Source organism: Pygoscelis adeliae, unplaced genomic scaffold (genome assembly GCF_000699105.1).
Source record: "Pygoscelis adeliae isolate BGI_AS28 unplaced genomic scaffold, ASM69910v1 Scaffold393, whole genome shotgun sequence".
Lineage (NCBI taxonomy): Eukaryota > Metazoa > Chordata > Aves > Sphenisciformes > Spheniscidae > Pygoscelis > Pygoscelis adeliae.
This window is the reverse complement of record NW_008824376.1, coordinates 183983-203237: the sequence shown is the minus strand read 5'-3', so window position 1 is coordinate 203237 and position 19255 is coordinate 183983. Positions and strand designations below refer to the sequence as shown.

General features: G+C 38.3%; 1 protein-coding gene across 1 annotated transcript in view; it reads left to right on the top strand.

Annotated features, from left to right (window-relative positions):
* The window catches only part of ORC1 (origin recognition complex, subunit 1), a 22700-nt gene extending 4672 nt beyond the window's left edge, over nt 1-18028 (top strand). Inside the window, exons 3-16 of the mRNA XM_009320182.1 lie at nt 1680-1849; nt 2269-2644; nt 3306-3603; nt 5413-5517; nt 5876-6077; nt 7198-7304; nt 8107-8208; nt 8714-8885; nt 11067-11174; nt 11929-12078; nt 13337-13456; nt 14972-15138; nt 16301-16388; nt 17743-18028. Coding sequence (XP_009318457.1) covers nt 1680-1849; nt 2269-2644; nt 3306-3603; nt 5413-5517; nt 5876-6077; nt 7198-7304; nt 8107-8208; nt 8714-8885; nt 11067-11174; nt 11929-12078; nt 13337-13456; nt 14972-15138; nt 16301-16388; nt 17743-17937 — 2360 coding nt within the window. The 3' untranslated portion in view covers nt 17938-18028. The remainder of the gene's footprint in view (nt 1-1679; nt 1850-2268; nt 2645-3305; nt 3604-5412; nt 5518-5875; nt 6078-7197; nt 7305-8106; nt 8209-8713; nt 8886-11066; nt 11175-11928; nt 12079-13336; nt 13457-14971; nt 15139-16300; nt 16389-17742) is intronic.
* Nucleotides 18029-19255: the final 1227 nt, after the last annotated feature.

Sequence of the window (19255 nt, the reverse complement as noted above, 5' to 3'; positions counted from 1 at the left end):
GCCACCAGGCAGAGCAGATCATCCACCTGGTCACATCGCACACAGGTGTCGTCTCTGCCTCCCTCCGCTACAGCCGACAGGCTCAGGCACTCCCTGCAGCCAGAGACCTGGACAGCTGAGTGTTTGCGCGAGGCCTCTGTCCGGGTCGCCACATTCCTTCTGGCAACGGCTTTTGGTCGAGTAGACACCATGGCCGGTCCTCTTCTGGGAGGGCGACGACTACCAGTTGAGTCGGCCGCTAGAGCCAGGAGGGGGACTGCGCCCCGCCCGCTCGCCTGCCCCGCGCGCCCTGCCTGCCCGAACTGCCGCGCTAACTGCCGCGCGCATCTTAAAATGTTTTAAAGATGCCTGTTTCATGGAGATGTATTTAGCCCATAACCCCATATCGCTGGCCTAATTTATTAAGGAAATTAGGCTTTGGTAATCACTGCATCTGTATTCATATGCTCCCCAAATATTTGGGGCTGATGGCTAATTTAAACTAAATTTGATAGATAAACAGAGAGCTTAAAGACATTAAATTTTTACAACCTTTTTGCTTAGTTGTCTAATTTAAAAGAAATGGTCCTTGAGGAAGACAGTGTGAGCTCGTGCTTTATTTAGAGATTGGAAAATCAAAATGCAGCAAGAGCACTGCAGCCCTGGAACTTGCATCTTATTAGTCATCAGGGAATTTAGCAATAAGGTACAAGGCTAAATAAATGGGGCTCATTACTTCTGTCCCTTATAGAACTACTTGTTTATAGGTAAAGGTAGATATTAAAAGATAAATCATGGAAGCTGAGTGATAAAAGACTATGTCTGAGTCTGAATTAGAAACTACTCATTAGCTATGTCTGATTTCTTTGAACAGCTTTCGTTGTTTGTTTTGGGCCATCATAATAATGTTTTGAGTTTTTTTTAAATTCTTTCCTTTTTTAAACATAAATACATATCCCTCCAGCTTGTTTATTTAGTAATGCACATTTATTGTAACATAACTGAATATTCTTTTCATGCTGGAGTGAAACCTGTGAAACTTCCTTGAAAACAAGATTTTCCTTCTGTTATATATCTTTGACAGATTTGTTAAAGATATGTGGCTTTGTTTTCATTCAAAGATGAATACCTTAAAATGTAGAGAGTAACTTAATATTCAATTGGAATATGTTCCAAATGTGTTTTTTTAACTCTCTCCACACTGAATCTGTTCACAGTGTTTATTCAGACTTTCTTCTAGACATTTCAACAGCAAGATTCTCTGGTTTGTTAGGCAGTTAATAAATGTGTTTCTCATTTACCTCTAAATAACACTGAGATTACAAATACTGTTCTGAAACTTCGCACTTCTCCTTTTTATGTTACTGCTTTCAGTTAGTGGGGTCCGATTAGATCACATTTATGCAAATAAGTAACCTCTTCATTTGTGATAGTGACCTGGTGGATCAGCTGGTGTGCAAGCATTTTGTGATTGAGACCCTATGTAGGTATTATCTTAGTCCTTAAAAGTCTCAACTCAAACATTTTAATTTAGCTTAGAAAATGGGAATTGTAATCTCTTATCAGATGCTTTCTTATCTGTGTCCAGGGTGGATTTCTATCCTTGATGGCATTTCAGCTAAAGTCATTGAGGTCTGGTAATAACTGTTTGCGATACAATAAAATTCTTAATGTTCACAGACTTTTTTTCATTGTTACAGGTGCTCAGCAGAAACATGCAGTTGTGCAGTGGTTCTCTCATATTACAGAGATACCTCAGAATAAACAGAAACTGCTTAAAAGAGAGGTTTCTCCCCAAGAGGTGTTTTTTGATCAAGTTCCTGGCTATGACACTGATATAGCTGTGGAGACCATTATTAAAAGCGTCATGGTATGTACTGTAGCCCCTCTACACATAGAGGGAAGAAATAAACAATTTGAAAAGCATAATAGAACAGCGCAGCTACTTTATTCCCTCCCAGAACAAATGTGTGATGTGTATTTGTTAATGCAGTTAACATAGGATAGGATAGTTGAAAGCTGTTGATACTCTGTCTTTCCTCCATCCCAAAATGATTTTGCTTGTTGGCAGCCAGCTCATTTAGAGGTTTGCGTGGAAGGAAGTAATGTGATGGGAGTCCTGTAGTGCAATAAACTTACGCTAGTGTAAACGTAGGTTGAAGGTGTTGCCCTATCTAATGAAGGATTGCATGATTTCCAATAATAGGATCTGTGAATAGAAAATAGTTGAATGTTAAATTAACAGTAAATGTTAAGGTATGTGTGTTTTGGTGTTTTCTGTTTTTACAGGTAATACCACTACATCTGGGGGAGGAACTACCTATTCCATTAAACAAGGAACAAACTTTCTATGTAAAACAGTCTTGGGATGGGAAATGCTTTAAGGATTTGTCCCCTGACACATTCTGTAAGCTGAAAGAAGCTAATAAGAAAGGAGGTGGCATCCCAAACTCTTCAAACTCATTTATTCCTTCAGACATCATTTCCCCCCTGAAAAAAGAGACAGAGAGAGTTGTTTGGAGTGCCACAAAACCAAAAAATGTTGAGTTAGAAATAGAATCAAAACATTCTGCTTCCAAGTCCTCCCTCGCTAAGGACCGACATTCACAAAGAGTGGCTAATGGCATCAAAACTCCAACAGCAAGGAAGAAGTTACAGCTGAACAGTATGTATATAGCAATATTCTGTCCATTCGGTAGTGCTGAATGTAATATGTTTTGTGCTTCTTCATTTTGGGTAGTTCAAACAATGGTAATACTCAACATCAGTATTTTTAGCTACCTTATTCAGGCCTTGGGGTTAGCCCAAGCCCTTTGGGTGCATCAGTTGATTGTCTTATGTCTGTTATTTCAAGCGACTACGCTGCTTATATCCTATTGCTGTTGCAAACGTTTTATTTGTAACTGGTAAGTCTAAGTTAAAGTGCTTGTTGGCTGAAATGCTACCAACCAGCCTAACTTGACCTCAGAATGTCTCACTTTCTTTAATCTTCTGATGGTGCACTAGAATGTTTACATTGGGCTGGTTGAATAAGCACATTTGATGCAATGTAGCATGCCATATTTTCAAACTGGAGCTTGAGTAAAGTTGTAAGTGATGGAGGCAGGTTAGAAAATGGAAAAAAAACAGTTTGTATTCTATTTAGTCATCTTTTTAGAGGAGGTGTATGCCTTCTGTATGTATTCAATTCCTTGTTCCCAGAGTGTAATGCCATCCCCTTTCATTTAAATGACAGCCACTGAGCCAGTTGTACCATGTCTTCTGAAAGTTAACCAAACCAGCCATATTAAAGCCTGACAAAAGTTCATTTTGCTCTTGATTTCTAGGTCCCACAAGATCTCCTAAAGGCAGGATCCGCGGATGTGAAGTTTTGGAACTTTTGGATGATGACTGTGACGCTGTAGCACCGTTAGAACCATCAGCTACTAAAAGAAAAGTGAAATTCACTGGCATTTTAGGCTCACCACCAAAAATACCTTGCGCCAATGATAAGTCCAAGTCAATGTTTGATACTGCAGAGCACTGGCAGAGGTTTAGTGATACAATACGATTATCCCCCTATAGTAAGGTCAAAGACTCCAGTGAGAAAGCCAAGAATCTTAGTGTGAAAGATGACACTATGTCGTAAGTGATAGCCTTTTTATAATTATTTTTGTATGAGATTTCTATTTGTATGTAGTTCTCTTAAAGCATATTTATGAAAGACTTCTGGAGAGAAATGCAGGTGAAGTCTCTGCGTGTGCCACGTTTTGCCTGTTGAGATCACTGAGAGAAGGGGGGATAGCCTAAATAGTTTCAAGTGCACTGTGGTGAAGCTCTAGAAAGCGTGTTACTTGGGGGTGAATGAATGATTGGGGAGATCATAAGAGGAGTTGACTTCAAAGATGGACAGAAGCAGTTTGTGGTTACAAAAACAGAGACAAGAGGTTGGAAATGGGAATGGTAGGATGATAGGAAAGGGAATTGAAGCCATATTGATTGTTATGGTTTGTACTCATCAGCATGGACAAAATCTGTTTCCCTGTAGTCACTGTACGTATGTCATATAGGCTCAAATGTGCCCGACTTGTGACAACTATTGAGATACGCTGAACTATAGAAAGGGATGCAATTGACCTCATGAGAGTTCTCATGATAATTGTATGTATATTTTCATGCTAATTTTTATGTAGAAAAGAAATCAAAACTCAAAAAGCGTAATTATTTAAGTATATCTTCACACAGCCTTTAAAAATGGCATTAAGCTGGGGCAGGAGGAGAATGGATCAGACTTTCTTGTATAAAATGTTGCAAGAAGCCAAAAAACAGTCATGTTCCTCCTTTCCTCCTTTCAAAAAGTAAAGATGTGGGTGCAACACTTGGTGGATCTGCACGCCGTTTTTGTCACTTATTGTATAGCAAAAAAACATTTACTTTTCATTGATAAGATAATGGCATTTCAGTGGTATTTGTAGACAGTTCTCAGAATTTTTTTTAGAACTATAAATAAAGTGATTCATCTCATTGTGTCCTTTGAACTAATAGGAGAATTGTATTAACACTAAAGTGTTTCTGTGGTAGGGATGAAGAAGTGCCCAAGAAGACACTCAAGGACTCCCAAAACACATAGAAAAATCTACTCCAAAGGGCAGATCAGAGATGCCCAAAGAAAATCATATTTGTTTTCTCTTAAAAAAAAAACAAAACAAAACAAAAAAACCCCAACCAACCCAAAAAACCCCAAACAGCAGCAAAACCCCACAACCAAACAAAAAACACTACTGTTTTGAGCCCGTGTCCCTTCAGTTTGGCAGTGTTATATTTGCAAAATAATTTGGCTGCTAATTCAGCTGTATCAGCATCTATTCAGTGCTCTTCACTGAGGTATATGTGTCTAACTGGGCAAGTGAGGGAAAGCTGTTAACATGCAGCAGCTTTCAGTGTGAAATAAATTGCTGTTGCCAGCTGAGGGCGCATCAAGAAACAAAGTGGTATAATGTTGACAGGGCCCAAGTCAGAGACACCTGTTTTGAACTAATGTTAGTGCAGTCACTGTTGTCACAGCATTGTAGGTCAGCTAGCAACTCTGACTTGTATGGACTCAGGGCCTCTCTTTAGACTTAGCAGCTTTCCTTAACTGGTTCACAAAGCTTTAAAGAAACACTTACACTTGACTGTAAAGATCTTTACAGTACAGACCATGAATGAGCTATAGTAAACATTCTGTGGGTTTGGGGTTTTTTTTGGCAAAGATATATTGAAGAGAGTGCAAGAGAGGGGAAATTGTGCTGCCAGTATCCATGCCGTAGCCCATCTGTAAATAACTGTAAACAAGAATTCATGCTAGATTGACAGCCGTAACAATTGAGCCTGAAGTTTGAAAGGCCCTTTCTCCATCTTTACAAATGTGATGCCAAGAGGAAATACAAACAGCTTTGTGTTCTTTCTTTACAGTTTAACTGGACATCAGGAACTCTGTAGTCAGAGCCCTGTACTGACCCCTCGTTCTCGTAGAATATGTGCACAGAAAACAAGCGCACGCATTACAGAGCAAATCAGGTAAACTTGTGTCCGTGATATCTTAGTCAGATTGCTATTGATAGATTGAACCCTTGTGAGTTTGTCTAGCTTAATATTGAAATGCAAATGGTTCTAGAAGCACAGCTTAATTGCAGCATGAGTGAAAACTGTCTTATGTTCAGAAATGTAAAGCCGACTCATGGTGTTCATCAGAAAACTGACTTCCTTTAAACCAATCTATTAAATAGCCATGGAAAACTAATAGCTCAGGTGAAAAATATGTTGGCTTGCTGATTACGGTAACTACAGAAAAAGCTGCAAATGTACAAATGGTACTTTGTAGTGTGTAAAGTTGTATGTATTTTTTAAAAACTCATGTCATTTCTGTTTCTCATAGCATATTAAATACACTAGAGTTGAGCCAGGAAGAGGATTTTCTGTCCAGCTCAGACAGCTCTTACTCTTCAAGTAGTGAGGAAGAGGAGAATGATGTGCTCTGTACACCAGAAAAGAAAACTAAATCAAGCAGAATATTCAGCACCCCAAAATCTTCAAGGAAGTCTTCATTTCACACTCCTGTTAAGACCCTGAAGAAAACTGTAAGGTTCCATATAAAAGAGCTGTTTTTATTATTTCTGAGCCAATTACTTGAATGCTTGATGCCTATGTACCAAATTTAACTATCTGAACACCTTAGCTTTTAATGAAACATTATCTTGATTCATATGATCTTTAATATGAGTAGGTTATGCAAATATATAAAATGCATATTGTGAATGTTGTGACAATGTTGATCAGAAAACTCTAGCCTAAACAGGGAAAATGTCGGATTGGTAACCGAACATAGCTGAACAAACTGATGAATCCATTTATGGCCACCATTTTTACTTTTATTGTAAGCTGTGCACTGAGACACTTTAGTTCAATTTCTGTATAGTCTTTTTGACTGCAGTTTACATATATATATATATATATATTAGAAGGCCATAAGACCAACTTTGTGCTTGGCAGTAGAGCTGTCCTGATTCTTGAAAGCTTACCAACGTGCAGATGGTTACCAACGTGCAGATGGTTACCAACGCAAAAGGGATGCTCTACAGCGCACACGGCCACACCAGAGCACGGCCAGCAGTTTCTCATAGTGTCATGGCCACTGGTGGAGATGGGATACCAGGCTACATGAATCTTAGGCCTGACTCATTAAGACTGTATTCAGCACCATAGCCAGGTATATACTGTCAATGGCTAATTTTTACTCTGTGTCTATGAAATGTCTAACAGAAAACCTAGTGTGGCTAGAACTTGTAAGCACAACAAAGAAGAATAATTAAGATGTCATATGGCTTTTTTGTTTGGACAATGAAGTTCCGATAGATCAATTTCTAGTTGCTTGCTGTTTCTTAAGAACCGGATCACTTTGTAACACAGCACTTCAGAAAAGCATTAGCAATTTAAAAATTCTTCACGCAGTTAAAAGGTGTAGTTCTCTTTGCCACCCACCCCCTTTCCAGTTTGTTTTTTCCCTTAGGAAGAAAAGACTGTGAAGCTTGTTTGGTAATTCCCTTTGTAAAGACTGTTTCCCTTTTCATCTTATACTTTGGCATGCCCAGATAGTCTTTGTGCATAAGTAATGTTTGGGAAGCTTACATGAATGATCAGTCTCCAATAGAAATTGCCGTATGTAGAAAATCTGTTTGAGGTTGTAACTTTTCTTTGCAGCCTTTACCAGGAACACCCAAGACACCCCGGAATGCAACTCCTGAAATTCCCAGGCGCAGCCATGAAGCACAGAAACCAGCCAGTATACTAGAAGAAGCCAGACTAAGGTAACGTGTGCTCAAGGGAGGAAATCATCCTTTTTGTGTCATGTATGCAGAGCAGTAGGCTATGCTGAAATAGGAAAATGTCATCTTTACCATACTGAATAAATTTGGTAAAAATGCATAGTGTTTTGATACCAGAAGTACATTTATGAATTTACAGTACAACACTAGATTTACAAATACTAGTAGTACTTACAATACTACTTTTACAGTTTCAAATTATTGTAACCAGTCCATGCTAAGTTCTTCAGAACTAGGTATCTGCCTTTATTCTGTGCAACATTAGAAGAACAAAGATCCTGTCTTATTAGCTTTAGATTGTAAAGGTATAATATCTGTCTCCTCTTGGTGTGTGAAAAAGCTTTACAGGTATCGTTGTACATCTTCACAGTGGAAAAAAATGCATTCAGGATTGACTGTATATTTCAAACTGAGTTTTAGTTTTTTCACAGTTTCCTATAAGTGGTCTTCCTTGTTTTATCCTACCTCTACACTGACTTATATTTTTTTTGTGAATTGCAACAGCTAAATCTTTATTGCTGCATATTCATGCTGTTTGTTTATGAAGATGACTGTTCAGCCCTCTTAAAACTTAAAAGAACACTAGGCTATTTCTTTTGGGATACTTGACATTGGTGTTCAGACTTAAAGTATGTAAGAGATTTGAAAAACTACACGCAACTGTGGAAGGTGGAGCATCTGGCTATTCGTTTGCCTCAGTAGGCCTTTCAGGTAGAACTGTGAAAATGTAACTCTTAGACCTCCTGTTTCAATTTTCTTTTTCTTTTCTTTTTTTAATCAAAAGGCTGCATGTTTCTGCTATCCCAGAATCTCTGCCTTGTCGTGAGGAAGAATTCCAGGATATATATAACTTTGTGGAAAGCAAACTTATTGATGGTACAGGAGGGTGAGTTTGTTTGGTGAGACTGTAACCGAGGTCACATCTATCTATGGCATAACAGCAGTCAAACAATCAATGCTACTTTTATTTTAAAAGTTATCATCATTTGGCTGAATTAAAGTTCCTAGTTGAATTTTCCTGGTATTTTTCTCCTTAAGAAGGGTCACGCATAGAAATAATGCGGGCTCCTTTACTCTACAGATTCAAATTAAAGACCAAAATAACTAGTCAAGTTTAGATGTCCGGGAAAACATTTTTAAAAAAAGAGATAAATTACATTTGTAAAGTATTTTAGGTTGTTAATTGCTTCAGTGATAATAAAAATCTTTGTGATCCTCCAGTGTGTTATGTGTCCCAGTTTGCAAATAAAGTAACTGAAATATAAGGAATTGCCTGAAGTGACAGAGGAGCAGTATTCAAGGCTGGTCTTGAGCCCAGGAATTCCAGCTCATTAATCCTAAGAGTGTTACCATTTTGCTTAGGCTGCTGAAAAGGCTTTCTCCTTTTGTAGGTGCATGTACATTTCTGGAGTGCCTGGAACAGGTAAAACTGCAACTGTTCATGAAGTAATTAGCTGTCTTCAGCAAGCTGCAGAAAATGATGACCTACCGTCATTCCAGTTTATAGAGATTAACGGCATGAAGCTGACTGACCCTCACCAAGCTTTGGTGCAGATACTAGAGGTAAGTAAAGCCTCTTCAATGGCTCTCTGGTTTGAAAGAAGTCATCTTATGCTTTGCCATCAGATCCTCAATGTATTACACGATTCAAGGCACTTAACATATCAATACTTCCAAGTAGTCAGTATGCTTTTACCTTAGAGCAGATTAAAAAATAATTAACTTAAGGCCATGGCCAACTTCTTGAACTATTTTGCTTTCAGCTGCATAAGGGCAGTGGCTGGGAAATAGTCTCATTTATTACATCCACTCAGGTTTTTAAAAAAAAAAAAAAATCATCTAAACGAGATTTTTTTTTTATTTTCCCCTTCTATAACTTTATTTGCACATGTATGTTTAAAAAGTTACAGAGATGAGAACTCTGAAAGTCACTGTAGAAGTGGAATGATTACTAAGAGGGTTTTAATCGTTAATTGGTCTGTCATCATAGCAATCCAGCTAAAGAGGGACTACCTCTGTCAGCAATACTGTATTTCAGATTTCCTTGACAAACTAGTCTGCAGCATCTCAGCTGGGACTACTGACTGGGTGTTTATATGGGTATGAATTAACCTTCTGAGGACTGGATTAAGATCACCCAGTAGGCATTAGACAGTAACTGCTCAAGACCTTTGTTAGTCTAGGCTAACTTTAAGCCAGTGACCTGGAAATGAAATGATGGTTTCCTGAAGCATCTAGTCCCTTTTCTTATAAACTTCTGCCCCATTTATTTAAGTTTTGACATCTTCTATCTGAGCAGGAAGTGGCATACATTGTTCTAATATCCCTATCCTCATAGCTGGGAGTTAAATTTATGTATTGGCATTCTTTCCTCAAACCAGCACAGTGTCTTGCCGAGGGATTTGTTGTAGCCAGGTCACTGTTTCTTTAGCATAGTGAAATGCTTCATGACAATTACCTTATCTCATGGTAATGTTAATGTATTTTAACAATCTTTGTTCCTATCCCATTCAGCATACATCTTTAAAAATAATAAAGAACAGGCCTTTGGAAGTAAAACTTGTTGCCCCCCATGGGCACTGAACTCTTTAAGCTAGCCCAGTTAAATATCCTTCAGGGGAGCATGTAGTCAAATGAACCACTTATTTCTCTGGTTCCTTCTGCCACACCTGTTAATCCATGTACCCTAGCTAGGCTGCTGCTACTTTTCTGATTGCTGTGTCTCTTGCTGCGGGTCAGTCTCAAGCTCCAGTTTGCTGATGTTTCTTTGCATCGCTGAAGCAAATTCTCAAGTGTTCACTACTGCAGTTACCTCACTGTCATAGGAAAGTTTATAGAGAAGGAACAGGGACAGGAAGGCCTGGACAGATGAAGGAGATACAGTTAAATACCTGGGTACAGTAAGTGTGCCAATTCCACCACAACAAACTGAACTCTGTGGTGTATTGGATGCCCAGTTCCAGAGCAGTACAATCAGGATTCTCTGGGATCCAACTGCTTTATATGACTGATTCAGACTCTCATGACTGAGTTGGAAACATGAAACAAATACAGATTATACATTATTGACATGCTCTGGCTTGTTTAATAATTATGAAATCTCAGGTCAGTTTTTAAGGGATTCTGGAGAACAAATACAATTTTCAAATGCAATCTCCGTTTTACTTTATGGCTTGACGCTGAGCTATGTTGCACAATTGATTCAGCATATAAAGTGTAATTTTGAAATGTCATGCTTTAGTTTCTGTATATCTTTGGAACTACAAGGGAGGAGGTAAAGTACAGTCAGCTCATCTGTTTTGCCATATATATTATTGCCGAAGCAGCTCTTGTTGAAGGTATCTTTTTAGCTTAGAGTTGAATAAATTATTTAGTTCTAGATCCTGCTGATGATTCATTAATATTTTAATGGGAGTCCAAGATTACTGAAGTCAGGCTATTCTTGTCAACTGGCTTCAGGTTTTCAGTCAGTGTTTTGTATTCAGAGACACCCTTGAGGTATGCTAGGTTTAGAGTCCTCCTGAGACTGGGTTCAAGATTTGTTAATGAATCTATATTTAAGACAAACTGCAGGAAATTCTAATGGCCTTTCTGTTTAGCTATGTATTCTTTTGTTTTCATTCTCCTTTCTGGACAGTTTTTGGTAGACCTGAGTGTCTTACAAGCTAACCAAATAGGAGTTAAGCTTCCTATTTCCAGGGGTTTGGTGTGATTAACCTGCAACATTGTTTAATCCTTGTCCAGTTACTGACAGGTCAGAAGGTGACAGCAACCCATGCTACAGCACTGTTGGCAAAACTATTCAATACACCTGGACCAAAGAGGAAGACCACAGTGCTGGTAGTGGATGAGGTGAGACAAAGAATCCTTCATTCACTTTCCTTGAAGTAGCATAAGAAGTGAGTTTTTGGAGGATGGAAAGACATGCTTAGAGTATATAATATGTGATCTAAAAGGAGTAGACTTAGGAGAGGAGACACACAAATAGTTCCTCTTAGCCTTATTAGGAAATTGAATTTAAGTAGGCAAGTATCCTGTTGCCGTATTGTTCTCTGCCTTGGATTTCTCATTGGTTTTATGTTTTATTTGGTGCAAGTGATGGAATGAGTTGTTCTGTCAAGTCCTAAATACCATAGAATTCAACTGTATTTTGTCTGGAAGCTGCTGCTTTTCCAGTGAGAAAACTCACAGTGAAATAAGTCATAGCCAGTTTTGAAAATCCTTGAATGTGCTATGTTCAGTAATAAATAAATGCGCACTTATTTTTTGCTGTAAGCTAATTCAGGTCCTCACATGGAGGGTCTTTTAATCTTGTTAGATGTAGTATTAATATCACAGTAGTGTTTAAAAACTCCTGCTGTTTAATCAGTCTACTGTGATTAATACTGTTCAAACATCTAGTAGGACTGTGCTTTTCCAAAAGAGATTAGAGCCCTAATTCAGAATATGCAGTCCTATTAGTAGATGGATAAAGGAAACAACAGACAGCTTGTTCAGAATCACGTAAGTCTTCTGTGGCGAAGCTAGCTGTCTCAAACCCCCATTAGGTATTGTAAATACAAGGCCATTCTTTTTCAGTCTAATTCTTCTCTTTCTATCTCTGCAGCTTGATCTTCTGTGGACCCGGAAACAGAATGTGATGTACAACTTATTTGACTGGCCAACTCAAAAGCACTCCAAGTTAATCATCTTGGCCATTGCTAACACCATGGACTTGCCAGAGAGAATAATGATGAACAGAGTAGCTAGCAGGCTGGTATGTCCTAGCAGTTTTGTTGCTATGCTAGAAAGTAAGAACAGATTAAATACTGTACGCAGTCAAAAGTAATCCAGGAGAAAAGGTAGGATTGGTTACATCAGAGGTTAAACAACGCTTTTATAATTCCCTTTCCTCTCCAGAGGGCAGATAATGAACACATAAATCTTAGCAAAGTAAGTTTATGAGCCAGCTTGCTAATCAGATGTTATGCCATGCAAGTACACTGTGTTCTTGTAAGAATGAATTAAGGATACAGATGTCTTTTTAAACATATTAAGATCTGGAGAATCAAATGCTGTACTTCATAGTTAAGCTGCTTACTCTAGAGTTCAGAGGAATTCTCTTCTGGTTTCCCTTCCTCTTTCCCCTTTCATTCCAAGCACCTAGTTACTTATCTCTGTTTGCCATCATGAGCTGGTAGATTTTCTGTCCGAAGATATCCAACAAAGAAAATTGGATGCACTCTACAGCTGTGTTGAATACATTTTCCTAGGTCATCACTTCATCACAGCTCTGAAAAGTGATTTGCAAAAACAGTGCTCTGTTCCCACTATCATTCTGTGACTCAAAAATAGTTCCACAGAGTGTGAATTGCTTTTCCCCACCCGCTAAACCTGCAGATCAGCTGAGTCCATATAGTCACAAGAGAGAATAATTTTGCATAAGAAATGCAAAACTCATGCCTCCTGTAGAATATGAAAGGCAGTGCACCATCTATAACGTAGATTGTCCTTCTCATCTGAAAGCAGTTTTTATTAGCTTGAGCCAGAAGAGAATTTAATTCTTGGCTGGTTGCTAACGTGAAGTCAATAGTATGACTGTATACATGTATACAGATTTGCTAAAGGAGAGATGAATATGTTTTCATAGCTTTTGCTGTTACTGTATTAAAAAATGAAGTGTAAACAGTTGTAATAAAAAAAATTTTGTATTAGCTGGCTCTGATTTGTTTACAAGTTTTGTAAGAGAATTTTGAATCCTAATATCAGCAGCACTTGCTCCTCAGGCCTTTCAGTGGGGAGGTCCAACCGGTGGTCCTCACTTAGTCACAGTTTTGTGGATTTGCACGTTTATTTCACAAATGTGAAGTGGAAGAATTGATTAGAGCGTATCACTTAGAGGGGAAGGAGGTGAAAGAGAGACTGCTGCTCCTACCAGAGAAGATAAAACTACTAACTGTTCAGGCTATGCTAGAGCAGTTTAAAGTTGTCAAACACTACGAAAGCTTCTCACTGTATTGTATTATTTACTATAGGGCCTCACCAGAATGTCCTTTCAGCCTTACACCTACAAACAGTTACAGCAAATTATTTCATCCAGACTGAACAGCATGAAGGCATTTGAAGAGGATGCAATTCAGCTAGTTTCCAGAAAGGTAAGCACAGTACAGATGTATGTCCTTTGTGTTGTGCTAGGTAAAGAGCGTGGGGGGCAGCAGGGGAGAATTTTGTTACAGTAGTCAGACTTGGTTCTGTGGTTATGTGTTCTGTATTGGAGAAAGTGGGGCATAAGTAGCGGATCATACGCTATGCTCAGGGTATTTTCGCAGGAAACATTGCTAAAGCAGTGTCCTTGCTTTTTCCACATACTTTGAGAAGGCAGCAGTATATTCCAAGAGCTGGAGGCATGACAAGAAGAGTCGTGATAATGCATTAATGATAAGATGTCAGCTTTCTCCAGTGTTTGGCATAATGTGAGTCATTGGATGATCTTGGAAAAAAAACTAGTATGCCAGTGACAGTGGAAATATCCATATTCATTTTCTTTCTCAAGGTGTTTAAAGCCTTGGCATAATAGATAGTACCTGTTCTGTTGCCAGTCTTAATACTCAGTTGTACAAAAAATAAATAATGCATTAGGGATCAGTAGCTTTTCAAAATAAGATGTATACATTGTTCAATGTCTTATGTTAGCAATTATACGTTCAAATAATCTATTAAAATTATGTTAGAACATCTGTCAACCAGTATACGCTTAAACTTTTTCTGATAAGCATCATTGTAGGTTTTTAAAAAAAAAAGTACTCATAAATATGTCAGAAGTAAATATAAGCATTTGTTTTGTTATGAAGGATCCACCTTTTTGTAAGAATAATAGCGATGATTTTGCAGACTGAATAATCTGCAATGTTTTTCTAGTATGGTTTTTCTTCAGAAAAATCTAGAAAAATAACTCGCAAATAGGTTTTCTAAAGGGTTTCTCATTCTTGCCTCCAGCTGGGTTCTAGGGCTTTCATATGTTGTCAGCATCTACTGGGAAAACTGGGCCAGTACTGTATCTAGCGAATGTTCGTAGCTTTATTAAAATTGTAAACCACAAGCGGGGTTTTAAGAAGTATTTCGTTTCGGAAATTTCAGACACGTAAAAACTTTCAGGCACTTGTAAATATAAATTCACTATCCCAAATGTTTACGTGAGACCTACTAACTAATAGTGTACTCTTAAAATCAATATTCTGTTAAGTATGGAAAAACTGAGGAGTTTTTTGCCCCCCTTTTTTTCTTTGCATGAACATGGATTGTGGTAGGGTCTTTATTGATAACATTTCTGAAAACTTCTGGTGTTGAACTGAACTGCTCGCATTGACTTTCCTGGATATTTTTTTTTTAACTTCTGACTTCTGTGGTTACAGAAAAAAGTTCAGTCTTGAATTTGTGATGACCAGATCGGGGTCGGGGTGCAGGAGGGTTGCGGGAGGGTTGCTTCTGCTGGTTTTGGTCAATAAGATTGTTCTTTAAAATCTGGGATTCTAGTAACATAGTTCACAGTAGTATTGCTCTCCTGTTTTGTGGTCAGGTTGTGGGGGGGTTTTTTTGTCTATTGATTCTTGCTAAACTCTTTTCTCAACTTGTGGGAAATATTGCTACAAACCTATCATGTTTACTTTCAGGTCGCAGCACTGTCTGGTGATGCAAGGCGTTGCCTTGATATCTGCAGAAGGGCCACTGAGATCTGTGAGTTTTCTAGCCAAAAGAGAAACCCTGAAATAGTCAGGATGGCCCACGTAACAGAAGCCATAGATGAAATGTTTTCATCACCTTATATAAATGCAATCAGGTAAAATAATTTCTCGGAAGATTTCTTTGCTTTTCTCTCTTTCACTGGGCTATTTCTTCAAAAACATTTCAGTCTGTCCTAACCACAGAGCATCATGCTTTGTTGAAGTATGATACAAAACAAACCTTGCAGCACAGCTAGGAGGGAGAGCTACAAAATAGGAATTAAAGACAGGGGAAACAAAGGCATAGAAATCACTTGTACAAGTTTATACAGGATGTTTCCATGTTAGTGCGCTAGCTAGCTCAGATCAGGAGGGGGCTTTTGAAATTTCCTGATTGTCCCTGCTTACCATACATTGATTTCACTGAACAGCAGTTTCCAAGTACATATATTTGAATTCCTTCCAGTTGGACCTAAACCTGGAAGATACTCTCAGGAGCCCACAACTACAAACACTACTGGTTATTCAGCATACTGGACCAGACTTTGAGCTAGACTGAAGGAAAAACCACTCAGACGCGCATAGTGTAGGCACTGGGTCCTCAAGAGTCACCTATTCCTCTATACATATCCACTTGTATTATGCCACTGTCTTTGCTCGCTTAGATTTTACCACAGATGTCTGAGCAGGACGCAAGACTTCCCCGTTTGAACTGGTTTCTTTCTTTAACATAAATAGATTCTGTTAGGACTTCCAAAAGGTTTCCTGAGGGAATACATGTGAGGAACTCTGTTGCCCTTCAGTGCTCTGCACAAGCTGTAACTGGTAAAGTGCTCTACCATTTTCTGGTCAAAAGGAAGTGAATCTGTTTCAGCAGGGAAGGGGCATAAGGGGTGCAAATATAATATTTTGTTGGATATGTAAGTACTGCTTGTACTGTGCTACTTGGGCCTGAAAACCTCAACGTTAATTTGTTAATTCATAAATAAGTTGACCATAACACACTGCAGAACATGTATGACGTATGGAATTTAATGTTGTGTTCAGAAACATTGAAAGAAAGGTGAGGTGAAGTGAAATGCAGTGTATTGTGGTGCCAGAGTTGCAGGCTGTAATATAATGGCTAGCTGACAAAAACTAACCCTCCCGGGTGGAAAAATACCCTGCATTTAAATATGTGGTTACCAAGCAATTTCCCTTCCAGACTTCTTCCTAAGGCTTCATAAGTTCTAATCTTGGCAGATTGATATTTGTCTGTTTTGTTTTGATATTTTTTAGGAATGCCTCATTGCATGAACAAATCTTTTTGAAAGCAATTTTGGCAGAGTTCCGCAGGGCAGGAGTTGAGGAGGCAACAGTTCAACAGGTACGTTTGTGTTTCAGAGTACTTTTTTTTCTTTTACAAAAGGGGGGCACTGTCAAAATTATCAGGCAAAAGTGTATATATTTAAATATTTGGGGGTTTTATTCTTAAAATTTAATGGCAAATAATATGATAGCAAGGTAAACTGAGGCATGGCTATCCAGGTGAGGTGTAAAGCCTATTTGAATGCTACCACCTGCTTTTCAATGGGACTAAATACTTATAATTGGAAACACCTGCTGTTGTATTAATGTTACCAGTGATCTGGATCACAAAGTGATTTTTTTGGCCTACACCTGAAAATATTGCATGCCTCCACCTAACATGCTTTGTAACAGGAAAAATAAAAGAGAACCTGAAAATATCAGGCAACATAGATCAAGGAGGAAAACTGAAAGCTGATTCCAACTTGTGTATCACTGTCTTTCTCAATAGAGGCAGGTATATCACTAGTAGCTTCAATTTTTTAGTAGACCCATAAAATACTTGGCACCAGCAGAGCTGTGAAGACTCTGCACAGAGTCCATGTCATGATTCACAGTATGGAAGCTAAATGTTAATACGTATATAAATAGACAGTTCTAAACATTTTTATATAAAATAACCTGCCGGTTTTATCTGGTTCTATGGGTCTGTAAGTAAGCATTTTAATGGCATTTTCCATTACTGGCTCCTGAACATCTGCATAGATACACTGGGCGATTGGTTCTTGAACTTCAAAGAATACTTTGTTAGGCTGTTTTGTTACATTTTTCCCTTAGTTTTCCTCTAACACCAAAAAGGTTTTCATTCTGCTTTTTGTAAACAAAAAAGCCAAAGACCCCAACTGATTCTTGTTACAGATTTACTAGTCTGCATGATTGGTGACAAGCGCATTCTCCTGTGCTTGAAGGTCTATCATGCCTTTCTAAGCTGTGATCTTTCATGTTTGTAGTCAGTGTGACTTGTGCTTATTTGTCACTGGGCCTGAATATCACTTCTGAGCGGATTGATATGTAATTGGTTGTATGTCAGCTCTTAATCTTCTGGATAAGCTTTAGTCCACGTAGTCCAGGGGAGAAGAGGTGTAGTAGCAGATAAAATGATCTAGTTAAAAATTGCAGACAAGGTAGGTTGCTAATTGTTTTGCTCTTTGGCTATATAAAAAAGGAAGCTCTAGCTTGGAATTGTTACTTCCTCGACAAAATCCTAACAGGTTGTGCTAAAACAGCAGCATGTGTGTATTTTCATCTGAACGGAGCTAGTTTTTCCTCCCCTCCCATAGACGTGGAGGGAAGGAAGCTTCTCTTTTCACCTTGGCCTACTAGATTGCAGCAGGAGGTAAACATAACCTGTGTCCTTTTCTTTATTTTAATAGGTCTATCATCAACACGTAGTGTTGTGTAGAATTGAAGGCATGCAGAGTCCCACAATATCGGAAATTATGGCTATTTGTTCAAGACTTGGCGCCTGCAGGCTCTTGCTGGTGGAGTCCAGTAACAAGTATCTTCACATGCGGGTGCGACTAAATATCAGCCAGGACGATGTCATGTATGCACTCAGGGACGAATAAGGCAATAGAGATTTTATTTTTTTAATATGTATAAATATTTTAAATATTGTCTATTTTTAATTTTTTTAAATTGTTGATAAAATGGAAATAGTGAAATGTGTTTTTTCTAAATACTTTGCTTAAATGTTTGATGTATTAAAGCACTTTTTGTATAATAAAGAATTTGCTTCAAAGCATTTTAAGTATTTGAAATCAAACTATTTATTAAAATATTTTTATGTGCTCTTAACTGGTCCCCTTTCAGCTGAGGTGTATGAACTTGAAATTGATTACTTGCATCACTGCTAATGCTAAGGAGCTTTTTTTTTTTTAAGACTAACAGTGTCTCTGTGGCACTGCAGCTATGTAGCTTTCTTCATTGACTTTTGTTGAGTATAAAAGACATCATTAAAATGTGCTTAAACTTACATGACTGATATAATGAAATGGAACTTTCAGTTTGCAGTCAAGGTTGAATATTTGAATTGAAGAGACTGTTTCCTACCAGGAAAGTAAAAATACCAGAAGAAATTTGTCATTCAAGTAACCAACTTTTTTTTTTTTTAATTGATTGATATCAAGGATTGCTTCAAAGAAATTGCCTCGGGTAATCCAGGTCTGTTGAAATCTGCTTTCATAATCAAACTGTTCACCAAAATGCATTAGTCATTTGGAGACAGATAGTTTGAAAACACTTTTTAAAGTGGACACTTTTAAAATTGTTGCTGTGGAACAGGCTCCAAAAGCTGTTCTTGTTGAGTGATCTGAGTAAATAAAAAATGGAAGCAGCCCAAGCTGCAGGTACTAGAAAAGTGACTTCTCACAGAGAGCTCACTTCTGTGAGGCTGTAAGATTAGGCAATGAATTTGTAGGTGTCTCTTCAGCTACCCTGACAAACTGAATGTGATCTCTATAATATGGCTGCAGTTTATACAGTGAACTAAAAACTCTGTAGCAGCTTCAGAAAACTGTAAAAATGGATGTTACATAGACTAGCCTCTCAGAAAAATTAATTCATTGCAATGTATTTCCTAAACCCTACAGGTTATTATTGCCTTTATTAGTGCAGACCAGTAGAACTGGTGAGTTGGAATTTCAGCCTTTCAGCATCAGAATGCAGAAATGAAAAGCTGGGGGGTGTGGGGTGTGACTAACCGTATCTTTGGGATGCAGCGTTGGCTATTTGAAGGGCCAGCGCTAGTTTTTACTGTTAACGCGTTGTTACCGTAACCAAGTTGTGCAAGAGCCGGCATCGCCTTTGTCCAGCTGTTAGCGACTGCGCAGCTATGGGTTTTTTGGGAGAGGGCTTTTGAAGCGCGGGGGTAAGCTTGTAACGTGT